The 18,055-nt window shown below is 38.0% G+C and overlaps 1 protein-coding gene and 1 non-coding gene across 3 annotated transcripts in view; both read right to left on the bottom strand.

Annotated features, from left to right (window-relative positions):
- ZFR (zinc finger RNA binding protein) overlaps positions 1-18,055 on the bottom strand; it is a 43,379-nt gene that overhangs the window by 17,483 nt on the left and 7,841 nt on the right. For both annotated transcript variants that reach the window (XR_015799357.1, XM_014875499.2), the window contains exons 3-9: positions 9,435-9,717; positions 7,861-8,005; positions 6,848-7,066; positions 5,430-5,680; positions 3,768-3,959; positions 1,398-1,686; positions 291-484 (exon numbers count right to left, since the gene is read on the bottom strand). Coding sequence is in view for 1 of the 2 variants with exons in the window: in XM_014875499.2 (XP_014730985.1) it covers positions 291-484; positions 1,398-1,686; positions 3,768-3,959; positions 5,430-5,680; positions 6,848-7,066; positions 7,861-8,005; positions 9,435-9,717 (1,573 nt within the window). In the remaining variant the exon portion in view is untranslated. The remainder of the gene's footprint in view (positions 1-290; positions 485-1,397; positions 1,687-3,767; positions 3,960-5,429; positions 5,681-6,847; positions 7,067-7,860; positions 8,006-9,434; positions 9,718-18,055) is intronic.
- On the bottom strand, positions 12,271-12,405 carry LOC148219914 (small nucleolar RNA SNORA66). Its single transcript, XR_015799710.1, has one exon. It is a non-coding gene; the product is annotated as a small nucleolar RNA SNORA66 (small nucleolar RNA).

Below are 18,055 nucleotides of genomic sequence, written 5' to 3'. Positions count from 1 at the left end.
AGTGCCAGGATCAGAGACAATTAGCACTAACAGACAAACAGCTGCCCACAAGAACACTCCGTTTTATTGGGACCAACTGTGCTCTCGCACAACTGCTTTGAGAAATTATGGAATTTCCATCCTCTGACATTCTCAAAAACCATCTGGACATGGTCCTGGGTAACTGGCTGTTCTTCTTAAGCAGGGTGACTGAGCCAGATGACTTAAAGAGGTCCCTGGCAACCTCAACTACTCTATGATTACGTTTCGCTAAAACAGTTAAAAAATAATACACATTTTCATATTAATACCTCCTCCACATAGTCATGGCCCACTGGTTGGACATCACTTTGCAAGGCAGCAAGAGTTGTGGGAGTCACTGGTTCAGCTGCTGTGTCAGGTTTTACTTCCTGTGTTTGTACTGTAGCAGCAGGAGGTGTTTTAACACTTTCAGCTGATTTCATTTCTTCCATTTTACTTCCTGTTGTCTGAAGCTTATTGCCACCTAGAAATAAAAAAAAGTTTAATTATTACTCTTCATAAAATGAGAATGTGATTAAACATAATGTGCAAACTGAAGATTTTATTTGCAAATATCTATTATCTGGGCAAAAATTTTAAATCTATCGGACTTTAAAATCAACTGAAACTTAAATGTACTTTCAATACAATTCAATATTTTAACAGTAAGTTTAACAACATTCAGGTTACTTAAACACTGAAGTTGTTTATTCTAACAAGAAAAACTTCTGTCTTATAAAACTATCGTTTTTGGTATTTGTTTTCCCACTTTTCCAAGAGACAGAAACTGAATGGGCAACAACTCAGAAAAATGTATTTTAATAATCTCTTTTTTTGTTATTTTGTAAATTTAGCCAAAAAATGTACTTCAAAACTTTATAATGTTTGTACTCGTAAAGGCAGTATACCCCTACTATTGCAACTGTATAGATCTCTCCTTGAACAGCAGGATAGCTTATTGGGGAACAGCTGCTGCCCATCTCTGTCATGTTCAGTTCAGTTTCCATGAGTCGTTTTCCACTGTAAAGAGGATGTTTCAGTTGCCCATCACAAACTGCCAATCTACTGCAGGTCCATTAACAGCCAGGCTGTAAGCTGAAATTTAGACTACAAACTGCAGTACTTCAGCTACTACATAAGAGAAACCAAAGCTGGGAAGCTTCTTATGAAAGTGGGAAAGTATTTAAGAGGGGCCAGGTGGAGACAACTGGGCAGAAAACACCATCAATTTTGAAGCAAAACTTTTACAGACATTCTCACCTATCAGTAATTCCCTTAAACACAGCAGAGTAACTCATGCATGGAGTTACCTACATACATTTGTGTCTGCTGCACTAATTCTTAAAAATTTATGGAATAGGTTAGGTTTCAAAATAAAGACTGACTTCTGTACTTGCCAACAAAGTTTATTTTCGGTGTAGATATTTTCTTTACAGCTATATTAGCAGCGGTTGAAGATGTTTTGTTGTTGGACGTGGTGTTAAGTGGTGTGTTTGCCGTGGGAGTAAGAATTTTCACTGCAGAGGATGCAACAGAGGAGTTCACTGTACTGCTGCTAGTTGTTATGTTTGAAGCAGAGGCAGTCGGTTTGGATGCAGATGTGGATGTTGAGGACGTAGCTTGGGTAACCACATTTGGTTCAGTTGAAGGAATGGGTTTGCCAAGTTTTGTATGCAACTTTACCACCTGTAAGTAGGAAGAAAAACCAATAATGATCTCCCTGAGTTAGCTATAAAAATAATGTATCACAAGCAAAAATACCATTATAAAAAAACCAATATAAATAAAAAGTCAGTTATTGCCCTTCAACAAAAAGTTGTCTTGGGAAAGAAAAAAGATGGACATGTAAAAGCTCTTGTCATCTGTAACAAGGAAACAGGTACTTGTTATCTCACATTGCTTACTTGCATAAGAAATTCAGGCATTTACTCCCACAGCTGTTTAGATAAGAACAGAAATATAACAAACAAACTCAGGATAGCTCAAGAATACATTGTGCTCCGAGTGTTTCAATTTGTCTGTTTTGTTGCCTGGTGACTTTTCAGTCTCCCCAGAAAGGGCAGAACATCGAACTTTTTGGTTCCAAAAAATATTTGCAACTAAGAGCAATTCAATTCAGATCTGCAACACTGTGTCCTTTGATGGCAACATTTGAAGAAGCTTCACACGGAATGACTTTCCATGTTACTCAGCCAAACTGAAGAGATTGCTTAGACAAAGGTTTTAATTTTTTTTCCCTGATGTACAGAAATAGTTAAGGAGTATTCAAGAGGTATTTCAGAGCTCTTTAGTATATCATAGAAAGTAAAGAGATACATGCTTATTTTTAGAAATAATAAGCAGAGGCCTTTCCACAACATATCTGTCATGGAATACTTCTTTTTGGTGACTGCTGACCAACATCCAAAAAAGCAATGCAAGAACCCATAGGAAAAAAACATGCAAGATCAAAACTAAAGACTAAGCTTTGAAAACAGCAGTAAAAAAATATACAAATCTGTGAGACATGCCTTAAAATTGAACATGTACACAAGCATGATATGTACCCAACTGTCCAAAGTAATTTCTTAGGCTTTTGTTCTTATTTTTTATGTTCCCTATCTTAATACAGACATATTAATGTCACACAGTAGTATAAATTTAAGCTCAAGCAACTCCTCAAAATTCTTTCCAGTAGAATGCACAGTTCTTCAGTTACTACAGCAATAAGAGTCCTTTGAGACACCATTTTCACACTTAAAACCTAAATCCAGCAATGGTTTGTGACTATCATAAAGAGAAAACTATATCCAAATATAAAAGGATAATGTATACTATACTCCAATATACTATGGAGTTATGGAGCACAACCCAAGAAAGTAATGGCTCAGTTTATTCACAGAAGAACACTAGACAAGTCTCTCTAAATTTTAATCTTTGCTCTTTGGAGGAAGATTATTTTAAACATGCTGTGAGATTTATTTTAATAGGAACAATGCTACCAACACCTGTGTCCTGAAACACCAAGAGCTATAAAAGCAGAGTATTAATACTGCATTTGTTAGTGACATTAATCTTTCCAGAGTTATGAGGAAAATCTGTAATTTCTAAACACATTCTACCTATCATTGCATTTACTGTTGTATGGCCAAGTTTAAAAACACAAGCATTTCACAGCACAGCCCACAGTTTTTATTCCAGAATGCCCACAAAAGAGCACCCAAACAATAAGAAAAAACGTGTACCAGAAGCCTAAACATACTCATTATAAAGTCTACTACAGGACACTGTTCTTTGCTTCCACAGGAGTTGTCTTTGCAAGTACTATGAAACAATAGTGCCTAACTCTCCTGTTGTTTGTGCTAGCTCAGCTTACAATGTTTCCAAGTGCTGAAATGGACAGATTTACTGTCCCAGCCAGACAAGTAAGATGAATCTCAAGAAAAGTCTTGAGAAAAGTTAAGGGGCACTAGCATGGTACCACCTGTCCTCAATGGTACCTTTCTCTCATCTCACTCCACACTTTCTTCCTATGATTTGCATGATACCTCAATATATTCTCTTTTCATTGATGTCATGGCAGTATTTTGCTCCCTTTCTTTCAACAATGCCCTTCTAATAGTAACCCTTAAAGACAAGTTTGAAAGGAGAAGAAGAATTAAAATCTTTAAATAAACTAATTTAAATTATATTGTTTCTGCCTATTTTCTCCTTCCTTAAAATGAGAAAAAATGATGGGGAGAATGTATATACTGACTTGCATGGTAAGAACAAGAGAGAATTCTTACTTTCTGATGCTTGGCTCCACGGATATGGGCAGCATAAGCATCTGCCCCAGTACAAGACACATCACAAAGCTCACAGCGCAACTGATTCTGAGTTCCACGAGCAGATGTACTGTTGTTGGTGGTGTTCTGGGAGGCTTTCAATGCTGCTTCTTTCTTTTTGTGTTTCTGGCCTTCTAAGTGTTCTTTGTAAGTCTGTTTAAATAAACAAAACACACAGAATAAGCTGTCTTTGTACTGCTGATTCATCGTTCCTGTGAATTACACGTAATAGAGAACACAGCAAAAACACACGTTTTACCTAAGAAGTACCTCCTACACTGAAATTTCTGCGGTATGGCACACTCTAAGGCATTAATAGGCCACTTCTGAGGCCAGAAAGTTTTCTTCTCCAGCATCAGGATCCCACACTTTGGTGAAACAATACAGGCTTTTCTCCTCTAACTTCTCAATCAAGTAGTGGTCAACAGATAATCACCACTGAAAATGACAGGATCAGAAAATTGCTGTTTCCTGCATTGCACTCAATTATTCTTGATTTTCAGCTTCCCTCAAACTCTGAGTGTATCCAGATAAACAGAAAAATCAATTTAAAAGAAGATAGTGCACAAATAAAGCTGCACTGAAAATGAAATGCAGAAGTTAGTTATATTGTGATATTATATATATTAGTTAGATATTATTATATTAGTTATATAGTGATATTAGTTCCTATATTAACACTGGCGACCTAGAGCAGACAGGTAGGAAATAATAACAGGTTTACCGAAAGTAAAAGAACTGTTTAGCCAGACTCAAACATAAACACTCTGTATGACTTTGTATCTACTTCCTAGGCACTTGTATCCATACTGACACTGAACTGGGGAATTGGACACAATGAAGAAAAAATTTTCAGGTTTCCCATTCACAAAATTCGTGTAATTCCACAGCTTTCAAAACAATATTTTCTAAGAAGTTTCCTATGTTAAAGAAACAAATCACATTCAAAGTTTCAAATGATTCTGAAGTCAGGTGAGGCTTCTCTGTACAAGCTCGGGGGTATATTTTTAGGTCTTCCAATAGGAACTCTTTCTATAATAGTACACATTTTTATTTCATTTTTCCTTTAGTAGAAGTATAGAATCAAGTCTAAAAATTAACAAATACACTTTATTAGAGGGATGGAGAACCCCTCCTATGAGGAAAGGATAAGACAATTTGGTTTGTTCAACCTGGAAAAGGCTTTGGGGTAACTGGGACCTTCCAGTACCTAAAGGGAATTTATAAGAAAAATGGAGACAAAAAAGCTTTATACAAAAGCCTGGAGTGACAGGGCAGGGGGAATAGCTTCAAACTGAAAGACAGTAGGTTTAGGTATTAAGAAGAAATTCTTTACTGTGAGGGTGATGATGAAGTGGCACAGGTTGCCCAGAGAAGCCGTGGATGCCCCCTCCCTGAATGTGCTCAAGGCTAGACTGGATGAGGCTCTGAGCAGCCTCCACTGGTGGCAAGTGTTCCTGCCTACAGCACAGAGCTTCAAACTAGATGATCTTCAATATCCTTTCCAATACAGGCCATTCTACAATCCTATAACTCCTAAGAGGGTCAGGTTTTTTACCTGAAAAAATTATGAATCAAGTATAGAAGAATAAAGTACAGTAGAATAATACATAATACAGATACCTGTGGTCCAGCACAGCTGATCTTGCAAACGTCACAGTAGTGGATCTGGGGTGGTTTGGGAGGCTGTTTTGGTTTCAGTTGCTTATTTTGGAATGGTGCCTTCTTAGTAAAGGTGGTCCCTGTCCAAGCAGCTGTCGCAGCAGCAGCAGCTGCTGCTGCTGCTGCCTGTTTCTGTTGCTGCTGCTGCTGCTGTTGGTAATAGGACGATGCAGCTGAATACACTGCAGCTTCATAGCCAGAATAGGAGGTACCTGAAAAATTAAAAACAAATGTTACATAACCATATATAATGTATCAAGTACATAATACACTAATTCAAATCATGTTGCATAACAGTAGAGGGGCAAGGCAAGATATAAGTAATTCACTGAGATCTTATCAGGCAGTCTTGAATTTGGCTTCATGCTTCACAGCAGACAAATACACAGCCACCAATTCTGCTGGAATATATTCAATTCTAGATACGTCTTTGCAGACACACAGTTATGTTAGATATATCAAAGCATCCCTAGAGAACATATGAAACTTCCTGGTACATCTGGTAAGATCGGATATGATGGAAGAAGAATTTAAGTGAAAGATTTAGCAAAGGTCACATGAAGCAAGCAATCTTCTAGAACCAGATTTGCTGCTCACGTTTCCAAATGGCAAGGACTGATAATATAGAGAAGAAGGGGGAAAAAATGAAGATAAAAGGCAGAATGTCTAGTGCTATTACATTCTATTTCAGTGATTTAAGTTGTTTTGGTACAAAGAAGATGCTCTGCTCATTAAAACCTGGCTACACAGTCCTTGATTTCTAGTTGAATAAATCAAGGAAACCAGGCTCTGTCTCAAGGAAATATTAAAATCCCTTTCTAAGCAGGAAACAAAAGAAAACAAAAAGTTCAGGGTAGCTATAACATGCCAGTTAATTACCATCTATGGCTATGAAGTTAACATATTTTCATCTTTAACTATGTTTTGGATTCCTAATGGTTGAATAAGTCTTCTCAGCACACATTTCTCATTCTATTTTGGGTCAGGACAACCCAAACTCAGAAGATTTATACTGAAATGTTCTTCCCTGTCCTTGTAACTGCATGCACCCTTCTCATTTCCTGGGAGTAACATCTGAGTGGATGCATTTCCTTACGCTTTATATTCTGTTTTTTCCTTTTCACCTTACAATAAGTCACTGCTCAGGTAGCAATGCCAGCACTTTGTATATTCTCACATGTAGCAAAACACGCACCTAAGACATTAAAACCTCTTTTAAAGATACAACAAAACATTCTGCCATTGTAATGCTTGAACTGGTTGATACCTCTCAGCAGACTATAATATAATCAATCATGAACTGCTAAAATTCTGAGTGTTGAAAGGCTGTCCTGAAGCAACTGCAAAGATCCCAGCATGAAAACATGCAGAATTCTTACCGGAGTAAGTTACTGCTGTTGTGCTGTACGTTGCACTCTGAGTATAGGATGGAACAACAGTGGCTGCAGCTGCCACTGGCTGCACAGTCGAGGACACCGGATATATGGAAAATGTTGTTGTTGCTGGACTTGGGGTGGCAGGTTTGATAGCTGTCACTTGCCGTGTTTGCTGGGCTTGGGTGTACTGAGTTGCCCCTTGGCTATATCCTGCTTTTGGAGCTAATGAGGACAGAAAATACAAGTGTACAAACATTGATATGTTTTAATTGAGTGAAATGCAAACCATACTAAGAGAAAATTAAAAATATGCTTGGGAACAAATGTGTAAAAAGGGGGGTTTGTTTTGGGAGCTTTGTTTCATTTGTTTTGCTTTTTAGTGTTGTGCATTGGATTGCTTTAGTGTCATGGCTATGCATTGCATACCATGTATCCAATCAAGTCACAGCTCCCAGTAGTAAGCCTTAAATTTATTTATTCATTTTTAAATGTGCTATCATGTTTTTAACACAGTTTTAAACAACTTTCTTATGCTAATAGTACTTATCTTAACAGTACTCCAAACCAAAGCACATCTAAACTTTCCTCTTAAGTCTATGTAAAAAAAAACTTAGCAGATTCATGCTTTGTAGCACTCATAATATGAATAATTAGAGTATTATATACATGAAGTACCTAGAGAATTGAAAGAGTATTTCTAACTGAGTTACTATTGAACACAACACTGATTATCTCAACCTACTTCAGCAAGGTTTCTAGACACAGCAGTAAGAATTTTGCCTAGAAGTATGTTTTGAGTGTATTTAGTAGCAGTCTAAAACTCAGAGGCAGCTACTTATGGCAACGCCACAAGCACTGAAGTTCTAGGCACAGAAAAACTTTCCATACAGTGACAGAAATTACATGACAAAACTTAAATAAAAGAAGATAATCTGAAACAGTCAAACAACTATTTTTAAGGCTTAAAGTAGCCGACAAGGCTGAGTAACGAGAGCAGCTTGAATCATGCCACCCACCTGTCTGGTAGTAGGACTCAGCCACGGAGGGCTGTGGCTGGGCAGCAGCAGCCACGGCTGCCGCGGTTGCGGTTGGCTGCTGGTAATATTGTTTGCTGTCGTAAGCCACAGCCGGGGCGGTAGATCGAACGTAAGAGTAGGAATCCTAAGGATTCAAAACACAGAAACCACCTGTGGGTACATAGCTAGAGTAATAGAAGTCAACAGCAGAGCCAAATTAAAAATTTATTGTCTTCTGGCCTTCACAAGTAGAATAAAAACTTCCCATCTACACCTCCGGTATATACAAATAAATGCATTAGAGAAATTAAATTTATTTTCATAAATACTTCAGGCCTAAACGACCCTAAAGGTCTTTTACAGACTCAATACAGGAATTATTCTCATGCTATTCATCCTTTCTCTACCAAATTATTTTTGAAAAGCATCTACTCTCAATAGTTTTTAGTGACTGTATCAGATTCTATTTCTGTAAAATACTAAGAAAAAACCCACCACGGATCTCTACAAAACCTTAATTTCTACAAGGTCAAATAAATTCTCAGGGGTAGAAACATGAGCCTGTACTGGTTTTAAAAAATCTCATCATTAACAACGTTTTTCTTGGTTATATTTTTTTTAGAGTATGAAAGTCGTACTTTAAAGCCTTCCTTACTTTTTGGTGTATCAACTAATTCATTAGGGAACCATAACTAGTCTATAAAGGCAAGGCAAGTAGCTCATTTGACACCTTTACAACTCAGTAGATCTCTAATAAGCTTAGAATGGGACGACCTGGAAGCCAACATATGCATGTACATACATCTCTCATCCTCACCCTGTTTATTGCAAAGCACAAAGAGTTGATCAACTGAGGGGGAGCAAGGCATGAACTACTACAGCTGAAATATACCAACGTATTAAAATTCTTTTTAATTTCAAGAAATACAACAACAAAATCTTCTTTTGTCTAACCTGTGTAAACAGGAATTATTTTATTTCATTTAGGGAACTCTCTTTTTTTCCAAATGTATCAAATAACTGACCTCGTAATACATAACAAATTAGAGAATCTGTACAAAAGAATGAAGAACATGCAGCAATAATACAGTCTTTTTAAACAAACCAAAATGCTAATTAGAATCTAGATAATGCCCTGATAAATTCAGGATTAAGAAGTTGAAAAATTATTACAAGACACAGTATTTCAAGATGAAAGGGGACAGAGAGCAAAAGCCGTTTTGCAAAAGCCTGTATCCACAGAAGGTTAGGCAGGGATCTCAGAAGATGATATCCAAAAACTACCTACAGGGTAATTTATCTCCCAGGGCTATCGTCTGTCCTCACAGGCTTGGTATTAGACTCCTGTGGCACCCAGGAATCCAACTAAGGAACTATTTCTACCTCTAATGAAAATTTTTACTGGAACAGTCTTTTCAGCTCCATGACTCAGTTTAGTGCACACCAAGCCAACACCTAAGCTAACGCAACAGTGCTTTTCTCTACAGCAGCAGTTTCACAGGATCACATTTTCTTTCCCAAACAGGCTTCTTCCTCTCAAAGCACCCTTTAAAAATCGCAGAGCGGGAACCTACCTGGTAATTCTGTGTAGTGACAGGAGGTGGTGGTGGTGGAGCCTCTTGCTGGCGCTGCGTGTAGCCGTAGTCCGTGGCTGTGTGTGCCGTGGGATAGCCGCCGTAGGCAGCAGCCGTGGCAGCGGCCGCCACGGCCACCGGGGCAGGCCTGGCCACGGCCACCGTGGCTGCGGCCGGGGCATAGGCGGCAGTGACCGTGTGCGCGGCCACCGGGGCCTGGTGGACAGTGTAGCTGGCAACTGTGGTTGGATGGGAATAGGCTACACCCGAAGCTGGCTGCTGGCTGTATCGGCAGAAGACAGTAAGTAATTAATCCAACGTACAAAGCTAATGCCTACACATTTCAAAACCCCAGATTTGATTAATATTTTCCCTGTTCTATAGACAGACTGGGAGCAGCCTTCTATCTGTGCATACTCTTATTTAATGGATTTTATTAACCATCTTCCATTCCCATGAAAAAAGCTGTGCAATTCTTAAATTTCTGTGGATAGACACATAGAACAGAATCACAGAATGTAAGGCATGGGAAGGGACACTGCGGACCATCAAGCCCCAACCTCCATGGCAACTCCTACTAGATCAGATTGCTCAAGGCCAATGCTGCCACAGTTAGGACACCCTGCCTCCCCAGGCAATCTGTTCCAGGTGTCTTCCCAGTCTCAGAGTAAGGAATGTCTTCCCAACATCTAACCTAAATGTCCCCTCTTTCAATTACTCCATGTTCTATCTCTACAGTTCCTGATATTTCATGCAGATGATTATTTATTTCATAAGCGGGGGCGTCTGTGTTGAGTTTTCTCTAAGCAGTGGAACAGAAGTCCTTCATTCAAAATAATGCAGTAATCCCAAACTGTTATCTTTTCTAGACTGGCAAGTTTTAAATGCTTTAGTAGTTCAATAAAGTGACATACCTGTCAAATTAAGAAAAATGCTACTTTTCTGTGAGAGCTTATTATTGACCTGTACTAGCACGAAGTTTTCCATTACAACATATTCAAGCAATGAAATTTTAAAGACTTCCACAAAAATTAGCTCAGAACTGTTGTATATACTTAGACACATATATCTGATAGAGGACTTCTCCAACAGATGGTTAGAATTATAGGAGCTGGCCCCACTTGCTCAAGCAGAAATCTGACGCAACATGAAACATCAAAAGCACAGACAATCATATCAAGCAAGAAAACCTCTACCAGAGCTCTGGCAATCTTCCAGGCACATGCTGAGACTAATCTGTGACTCTAAAATTTGCAGGCAGGACACTAATATGTGCCAATTTACTAAAAATCCACACATATTAACAGCAGAAATAAAAAATTATTGCTTCAAACATTTAATTACTTGAACAGAAACTGGAATTATTGATATGTGACTCTGCATAACGTTGTCCTATTATGATGTAGAACTGTGGATTATGATTAGAAGCTTAGAACAGTTATTTCGATTTTTAAGCAAATAAAGTGAAGTGGGTGAAATATCACTAACTGGACCAATGACATCAAGTGGGGATTCAGTGGTAGTTCTGATTTTTTTGTACATTTCCTACACGGTTCAATAATAGCTATATCCATATACTTTTAATTTCTCAAAAGACATTTCCACAACTCCCTTGTGTTCAGTAATTTTTTCTTACTTATTTTTAGAAAACCTGATTTTGGCATTTCAATTACAGCAAAACCCACTTACTTTAATCAACGAAAAAACCACACACATGCAACCCCTTCTCCTCTCCCTCAAACTATTCTCACAGCAGAAACAGAGAAAACTTTACTCCCGATGGACTTACATGCCTAGACTCCACCTTCTTCCCACCATATGTTCCTCCCTGTCTAAAAGGCTGCTTGCAGTCTATCAGATTGTACTTCAGTTGTGAGTTGCACTTACAATAATGTTTTATGCTATTTTCAGTTATTAACCTAAGAGCAAAATAAAAAGATCTAAACTACTTTGATGTACCTCCCAACACTGCTTGCAGCAACTCCTCCTCTATGATATTTGCAGGAAAATTCTGTTTACTTAACATGAGAAATTGGACTCCATCACAAAATTCAGGAAGACTGTTTTATGATGGTAAAAGTAAATGACAGTCTATAAAATTAGGCCTCATTATATACATAACTAACAGAAGTGTAAAATATCCACAAAATCGGAGGTAATGATGGTCATGTATATTCTACTGAAATCACATTAAACTGAGTAAACAGACAGCAGACTGCTTAACTGACTGCAGTTGGAAACATCAACAGTCTAATACTGCCAACCAGGTAAGTCTTCCTTCACACTTTTCCCATTCTTAGTCTTCCTTTCTCCCAAATACCAATCCTGGCTAAGCCAGCTTATTCTATCCCTGGTGTTACTTCTACTACTTGTCAAGCCATTCAGTGCACTGATTTAACTCATTAATCTAGCAAAAAAGGATATGAGGGTTTCCTGTTGGGGTCATATTCTAGCGTGGCAGAAATGCTAAGAAACACAACAGCTTAAAAAACAGGTCTGCTGAGAGTCAGAAGCTATATTAATTATATATACATAGAGAGAGGAAAATGGATCAATAAAGGGAGCAGAAGACTTGGACAGAAGCACTAGCCTGGTTTTCCACATCAAACTGTTTGTTACTGTAACAAAATAAGATACAGTGCTCACAACATTCTACAAAGTAACAGTACCAGTCAATTTCGCAAAGTGCTGTTGTTCTCAGAATATGTACAATTAAAGACACCTGATAGTTTTTAGTATTTAAAACTGTGTAGAGATTATGAACATTACCAGTAGAACTATTAAAAAGATTACAGTACAGACAATTTAATTTCTTGCACAACTGAGCAGCAGAATTCCTTATCATGGCATAGAATTAAAAGCCCACATAATTAGATGTCTAAGACTAATACAGGTTCTATGACCATGTTTATTTTTAACCTGTTCCCCTTGCTTCTGCAACATCATGCAGAGCTAGTGATCAAGTTTGCAAAACTGCAAGAAAAGTGTTCTAGAACTGACTGCTCCTTCCTTCCTGGAAGTTGTGTTACATTATATTACATTACATTACTCTTAAATTTGTGAAATTCTTCTCTCCGTGGTCTTAATGAAAACCTTTAACATTAAGAGAAGCAGACATTTTAATGTAATTAATTTGCATAAAAATATCCTTGTGCCAACTTCAATTAAACTACAAGTTCTTATCCCAGTTTGGTGATTAGTGCCTCATCACGTTTGCAGAGATGAACTTAGCGTCTCCTAGATTATTTTGCCAAACTTATTCCACTCTTCCTTCATCTGTGCACCTATCTTAATATTATCTGTTTTTCTCTGACTACAGATGGCAAGAACCTCATGCGTCATTTCATACGAAGTTTCAGCTGTGCCACCCACTCTGCTCTAGACAACTGCTTTCTTTCCCAGCAGTCTAGCTTTCTCTGAGCAGATTCTTGTGAAATTACCTATGCACTGATGCTATTTTCCTCACATCAAATAGCACAACATGCCACACTAACAGAAATACTAAAGTCACAACCAATCCCTACTGAACTCCACTGCAATTACTGCTATTTGATAATAGTTCTTCTAATTCTACTCACCACCTCTACCAGCTCCTTCTCTACAGTTCTTTCACTCAGCTCTACCTTAAGCAGTCATTTTTTATACTGCATCACGTCAAGTATTTCATCTTAGTCTTGATAAATAAGTCTCCAAAAGATATAGGCACGTCATCAAGTTATTAGAGCACCAATGATACAGAGCATGTCAGCTGAGCAATGGTAACAAACCACATGCATGTTCTCCACCACATCCACCATGAATTCATATAAATTGCTCTGTGTGAGCATTTACCTGTTTTTAAACTTCCACATCCGTAACACTATTTCCTCTTCCCAAACAAGGTCAACTCTATTCAGAAGTTTTACACCACAGTGTATACTTAGCTTGTCCTCATCTTTCACATTCTAACTGAATAACTCCAAGAAGATGAGAGGTTAACTCTTCATTAGCGATACTGAATTACCATGCACAAGTATTTTTCGTAAAACACCTTTGACTCAAATCTTTGAATATCACCTATTATAATTTCTACTAACACAAAGGCTGGGAAATACCAATCTTTCTGTTGCATTAGTATCAGCACAAGTGCCACATATTGTAAAATACCACTATGATATTAAACCTGCTTGATAAGACTGACTGCAGTGAGCTGTGACCATGTATCTTTCTCCACAGTAATCTCTAATTCCATGATAATCTGATTTCCTAAGGCTGGGGCTGAGGGGCAATCCTGTCTCTCAATCTTGCAGAATTCATCCCAGAGCAAAGGCCAAAGCAAAAACTGCCTTATCCACATTGCTGTCACGTGCACAAAACTCCTTTCATCAGATGCAAGTACTTTCTCTCAGAGGAGATGCATGTTTTGCCCTGGTAATTTTTTTTTCAAGTTGGATACAAGAGAAATACAGAAGCTGTTTGCATGGTATTGACATTGAACCCCATTATGTACACCCAGAACTGCCATTTTGAAATAAAATAGTATTTTAAAATATTTTTCTTGTTGCAAACACTGAAGCACCTGCCCAATTCAACACAACAAAATCAAATAAACTACATCATAGCTTTACAGAAACCAGCGTAATTCTAGGTAGATACTTAGCCTGGAAAATTCTACCCTGAACATTTGACCAAGTTGTATTAAAACATCAGCAACAGAAAGTCTGTACCCTGAGAACAAGCCCTCAAAGCAGAAAGCACTAGCAATCACTACTCTGTATTCTGTATTAGAATTACTACATTAATTTCATAATTCTGTTGGCAACTTCATGTCAAAAAGCAGAATATTCAAGCAGCAATTAATAACCCTTCCTGAACTGCCTAAAGACCTTGAGCAAGAACACTGTAGCAGTGTTTTTGATACAAAAAAAGAAATGCGGACTTTCAAAGTTAAAAAAAAAAAAAAAAGCTGGCAGCACATTAAAACAGTCAGAAGTTGCAGAGAGCAGAAATTGCTGGTCAACAGGAATTAATGAGGTACAGGTGTCCACTTGGCAAAACACTGTTCTTCAGCTCCACAACCACGTGTTTGTCTAACCTAAACAGCCAACAGTAGGTTTGCAAATAAGTGGTATTATTCCCCAAAAAAGCTTAGTTACGAACTTGCTAGATGGAATATAGGAGAAGTTTTGTTAGTTACTTCCCAATAGCAACACTGAAAGAAAATCTGGATTACCAAGAATGACACAGTATTAAGAACAAATATTGAAGTCTCTTCTGCAATACACTTACGTCATGTCTTTTTTCATTTCCAGCTAGTGCCTTCTTCTAGAAAAAAAGTGTGGAGGCTTTTTTGTTATAAATTAAATGGGAAGTAGAAAACTTCTTTTTTTTTTCTATGTTAGTAATACAAAGAAAATGCAACGTTTTGATTTAATGCTATCTATTTTGCCAGATAAATTAAGATTGTAAGATACTTTATTTTCCACATTAAGGTATTTGCTGAGTAAGTTATGTATTAAGGAATGTGATAATCCATCTGGCAGTGGCAGTTACTGTCAGACGAATAATACATTTTCAGGAAAAGGCAGCCTACTTCCAATAAGATATATAGCACATAAAGGGTATGTATATAGGAAGCACATAAAACATTCTCTACAAGCCCTGCTTTCAACACACTCGATTAATTTATTTGAACTTAAAAAAAAAAGAAATTAATTGTTACTCATGTGCACACAACCTGCTCATCTTCAATGCTGCCATACTAACAAACAACACATGCACACAAATGCTGCTCCTATTCCAGCTCTGTTAAAGTTGCTGAACACTGAAAACTCTCCTCCAAGAGGCAAATAACATCTCTGATTTTTCAGTTTTTTGGTGAGTGCTGTTTTGATAGACAGTTAGGATCTGGCCTAAAACCAAGTATGTCTCTACCCAAAAGACAGTAGTCCTCAGAAATTACAACTTCTAAAACATATGTCTTGCAGGGCTCTCTTTTTTTTTTTCTATTTAAAGAAGTGATTTCCATGCGCAACATTTAAGCTAAATTCTAAAATAGTTTTTACAATACGAGTATCTTGAATAAAACCTTCCACTAATTAGGATGTATTTTTTGATTTGTATCTTTTAAGAGCATTGGAGAATTTTAGCACTAAGGAAACCATATTTGGTGAAATCAAAGTGCTAGGTTTCTCGAAGTTTCACAGATTATTCTATTAATAGCAGAATAACAAAAAAAAAAAACAGTTTTGCATTTCTTTCAGGAACATGATGATTGAAACAAGTATGTTCTAGTTCTATAAAAACTGTTAGAAGCAGTGCAATCTGCTACTGCTTCAGATCCTAACCTAGGAAGATCCACTCCTGAATAACTGGTCAGACGAAGTTTCAGATGTGTTAATGGAACATGGACAGTGCAAAGCAAAACCAAGATTAGAATTAACAGAAGAAAAAAAAGAGTTTTATTCTCCTAAACACACTTGACAATAGACAGTACAAAATGGTGAAATGAAATATTACACTACAGTATGGTATACTTTAGGAGCGACTTTGCCTCTGTATTTCTGGAGCCTGTCACTCACTACAGGCATAACATTTTCAGTATTTGAATATCTTCTTACAACTTTAAGGAAAATTACTTTTTTCCTATTCTTACAGTTTTGTGAACAGAACACTATTTGTAGTGCAATTCATTAGGAATCCAGAGAGGCCTGAAGGCATGCAAATGTGCTATACCCTCCTGAATTCTGCTAAATTTCAGCAGTAACACATTCTATGGTTTAACTACATAAAGCCTAAAAATTCCAGGGATTTATAACCATTTCAAGCTTTCCCTTCCTTGTTCTAAAAACTTCTTTGCATCATGCCATTACAAATTATTGATTGCCACCACATAGCTAAACCATATACTTATGAATAACTCACCTCAAAGATTAACAGCCTTATGTTTTCAAAACACCCTTTCTTCTCTGACAATCTCTACTTTTAGTCTCACAATCTGATATAAATCCAACCAAATTCTGCTATGCTTTGTTCCCTGTATATACTGCAGATGTCTCTAACACTGATGTAATAATATATGCCCTGTATCAACCTCTCTTTGCTCAGCTACACACAACAGAAAGCCTATTGCCTATACTGCTTTCTTTAAAAAGTTGATTTTTTTCAAGTCCATTCAACAGCCTTGAATGGCAATAAGATAAACAAAAAGAACTAAGCTTGAGAGGATATATCATCTGCTTAAAAAAGGAGCAACTACTAACATTATCCTAGCCAAAATCACAAAATAGCAGAGATTGGAAGGGACCTCTGGAGGTTATCAGGGTCCAATCCCACTTAGGCAGTATCACCTACAGCCAGACACCCAGGACTGTACACAGACAGCTTCTGAGCATCACCAAGGATGAAGACTCCACAACTTACCTAGGCCATGTGTGCCAGGACTCAGTCATTCTCATATATAAAAGACGTTTCTTCACATTCAGAGGGAACCTCCTGTACTTCACTTTGTGTCCATTGCCTCTGGTCCTGGCACTGGGCACCACTGAGAAAAAGCCTGACTCTGTCCCCTCTGCATCCTTCCCTCAGGTATTTATACATACTAAGATCCCCCTCACCCTCCTCCAGGCTCAACAGTCACAGCTCTCCCAGCCTTTTCTCATTAGAGAAATGCTGCAGACTCCTCAGCAGCTTTGGTGGGCCTCTTGGGCTCTCTCCAGTATGTCCAGATCTCTCCTGTAATGAAGCCCAAAAACAGACACAGGATTCAAGTGTGGCCTCACTTGTACTGTATAAGAGGGGGAATGCTCACTTCCCTCACCCGCCTGGTAATACTCTGCCATCCCAGGATGCCATTATCCTTCTTTGCTGCAAGGATCCCCTGCTGGCCCACATTCAAGCCTGGCATCCACCAGGACTCTCAAGTCCTCTTCCTTTCCAGCTGGGTGGCCCACAGCATATACTAGTTCATGGTGTTGTTCTTCAATACTGAACTTTGCACTTCCCCTTGCTGAACTTCCCAAGATTCTTGGCAGCCCTTTTCTCCAGACCTTTGAAGTCCCTCTGGATGTCACCGTAACCCTCTGGCATGCAAGTGACTCCTCATCATTTTCTGTCATGAGCAAGCTTGCTGAGAGTACACTCTGCCCTAACATCTGGACCGTTAATGAAGATGCTAAACAGAAAAAAATGCTAAAATTGGCAAGTTCTCCATAAAAGGAAGGAAACTTCACTAGTATGGAAAATTGTACTAAATTGTTAAACCATTCTGTATTTCCTGCCTTAAGCTAGTACTTTGCTTTTCTACCACCAATAATGTAACTATGCTCTAAGCTACCAACATTGTATTTTAGCAGCAGACAAAATTTCACACATAATTTAGCACCCCACAGCTAAACCTAAAACCATCAACCCATTCTGAGAATACAGCCACAAAGGACACAACTATATCCTTAACAGAAAATCTTCCCCAAGTGCTCAGTTCCTAAAGACAAGCACCTGCTGCAAATTTCAATTAGTTGGCAGGCTTCCCTCCTTAAAATGACACAGACTTCTTTGACTCGAGGCACCTTTCCCCCTCATTTACCACGTTCTCTGTCTCCCTATTACAGCCTATTGCAATACTGGCATACAACTCATGTTAA

Source organism: Sturnus vulgaris, chromosome Z (genome assembly GCF_052056855.1).
Source record: "Sturnus vulgaris isolate bStuVul1 chromosome Z, bStuVul1.hap1, whole genome shotgun sequence".
In the NCBI taxonomy this organism is placed as follows: domain Eukaryota; kingdom Metazoa; phylum Chordata; class Aves; order Passeriformes; family Sturnidae; genus Sturnus; species Sturnus vulgaris.
This window is presented reverse-complemented; position numbering and strand designations above follow the sequence as displayed.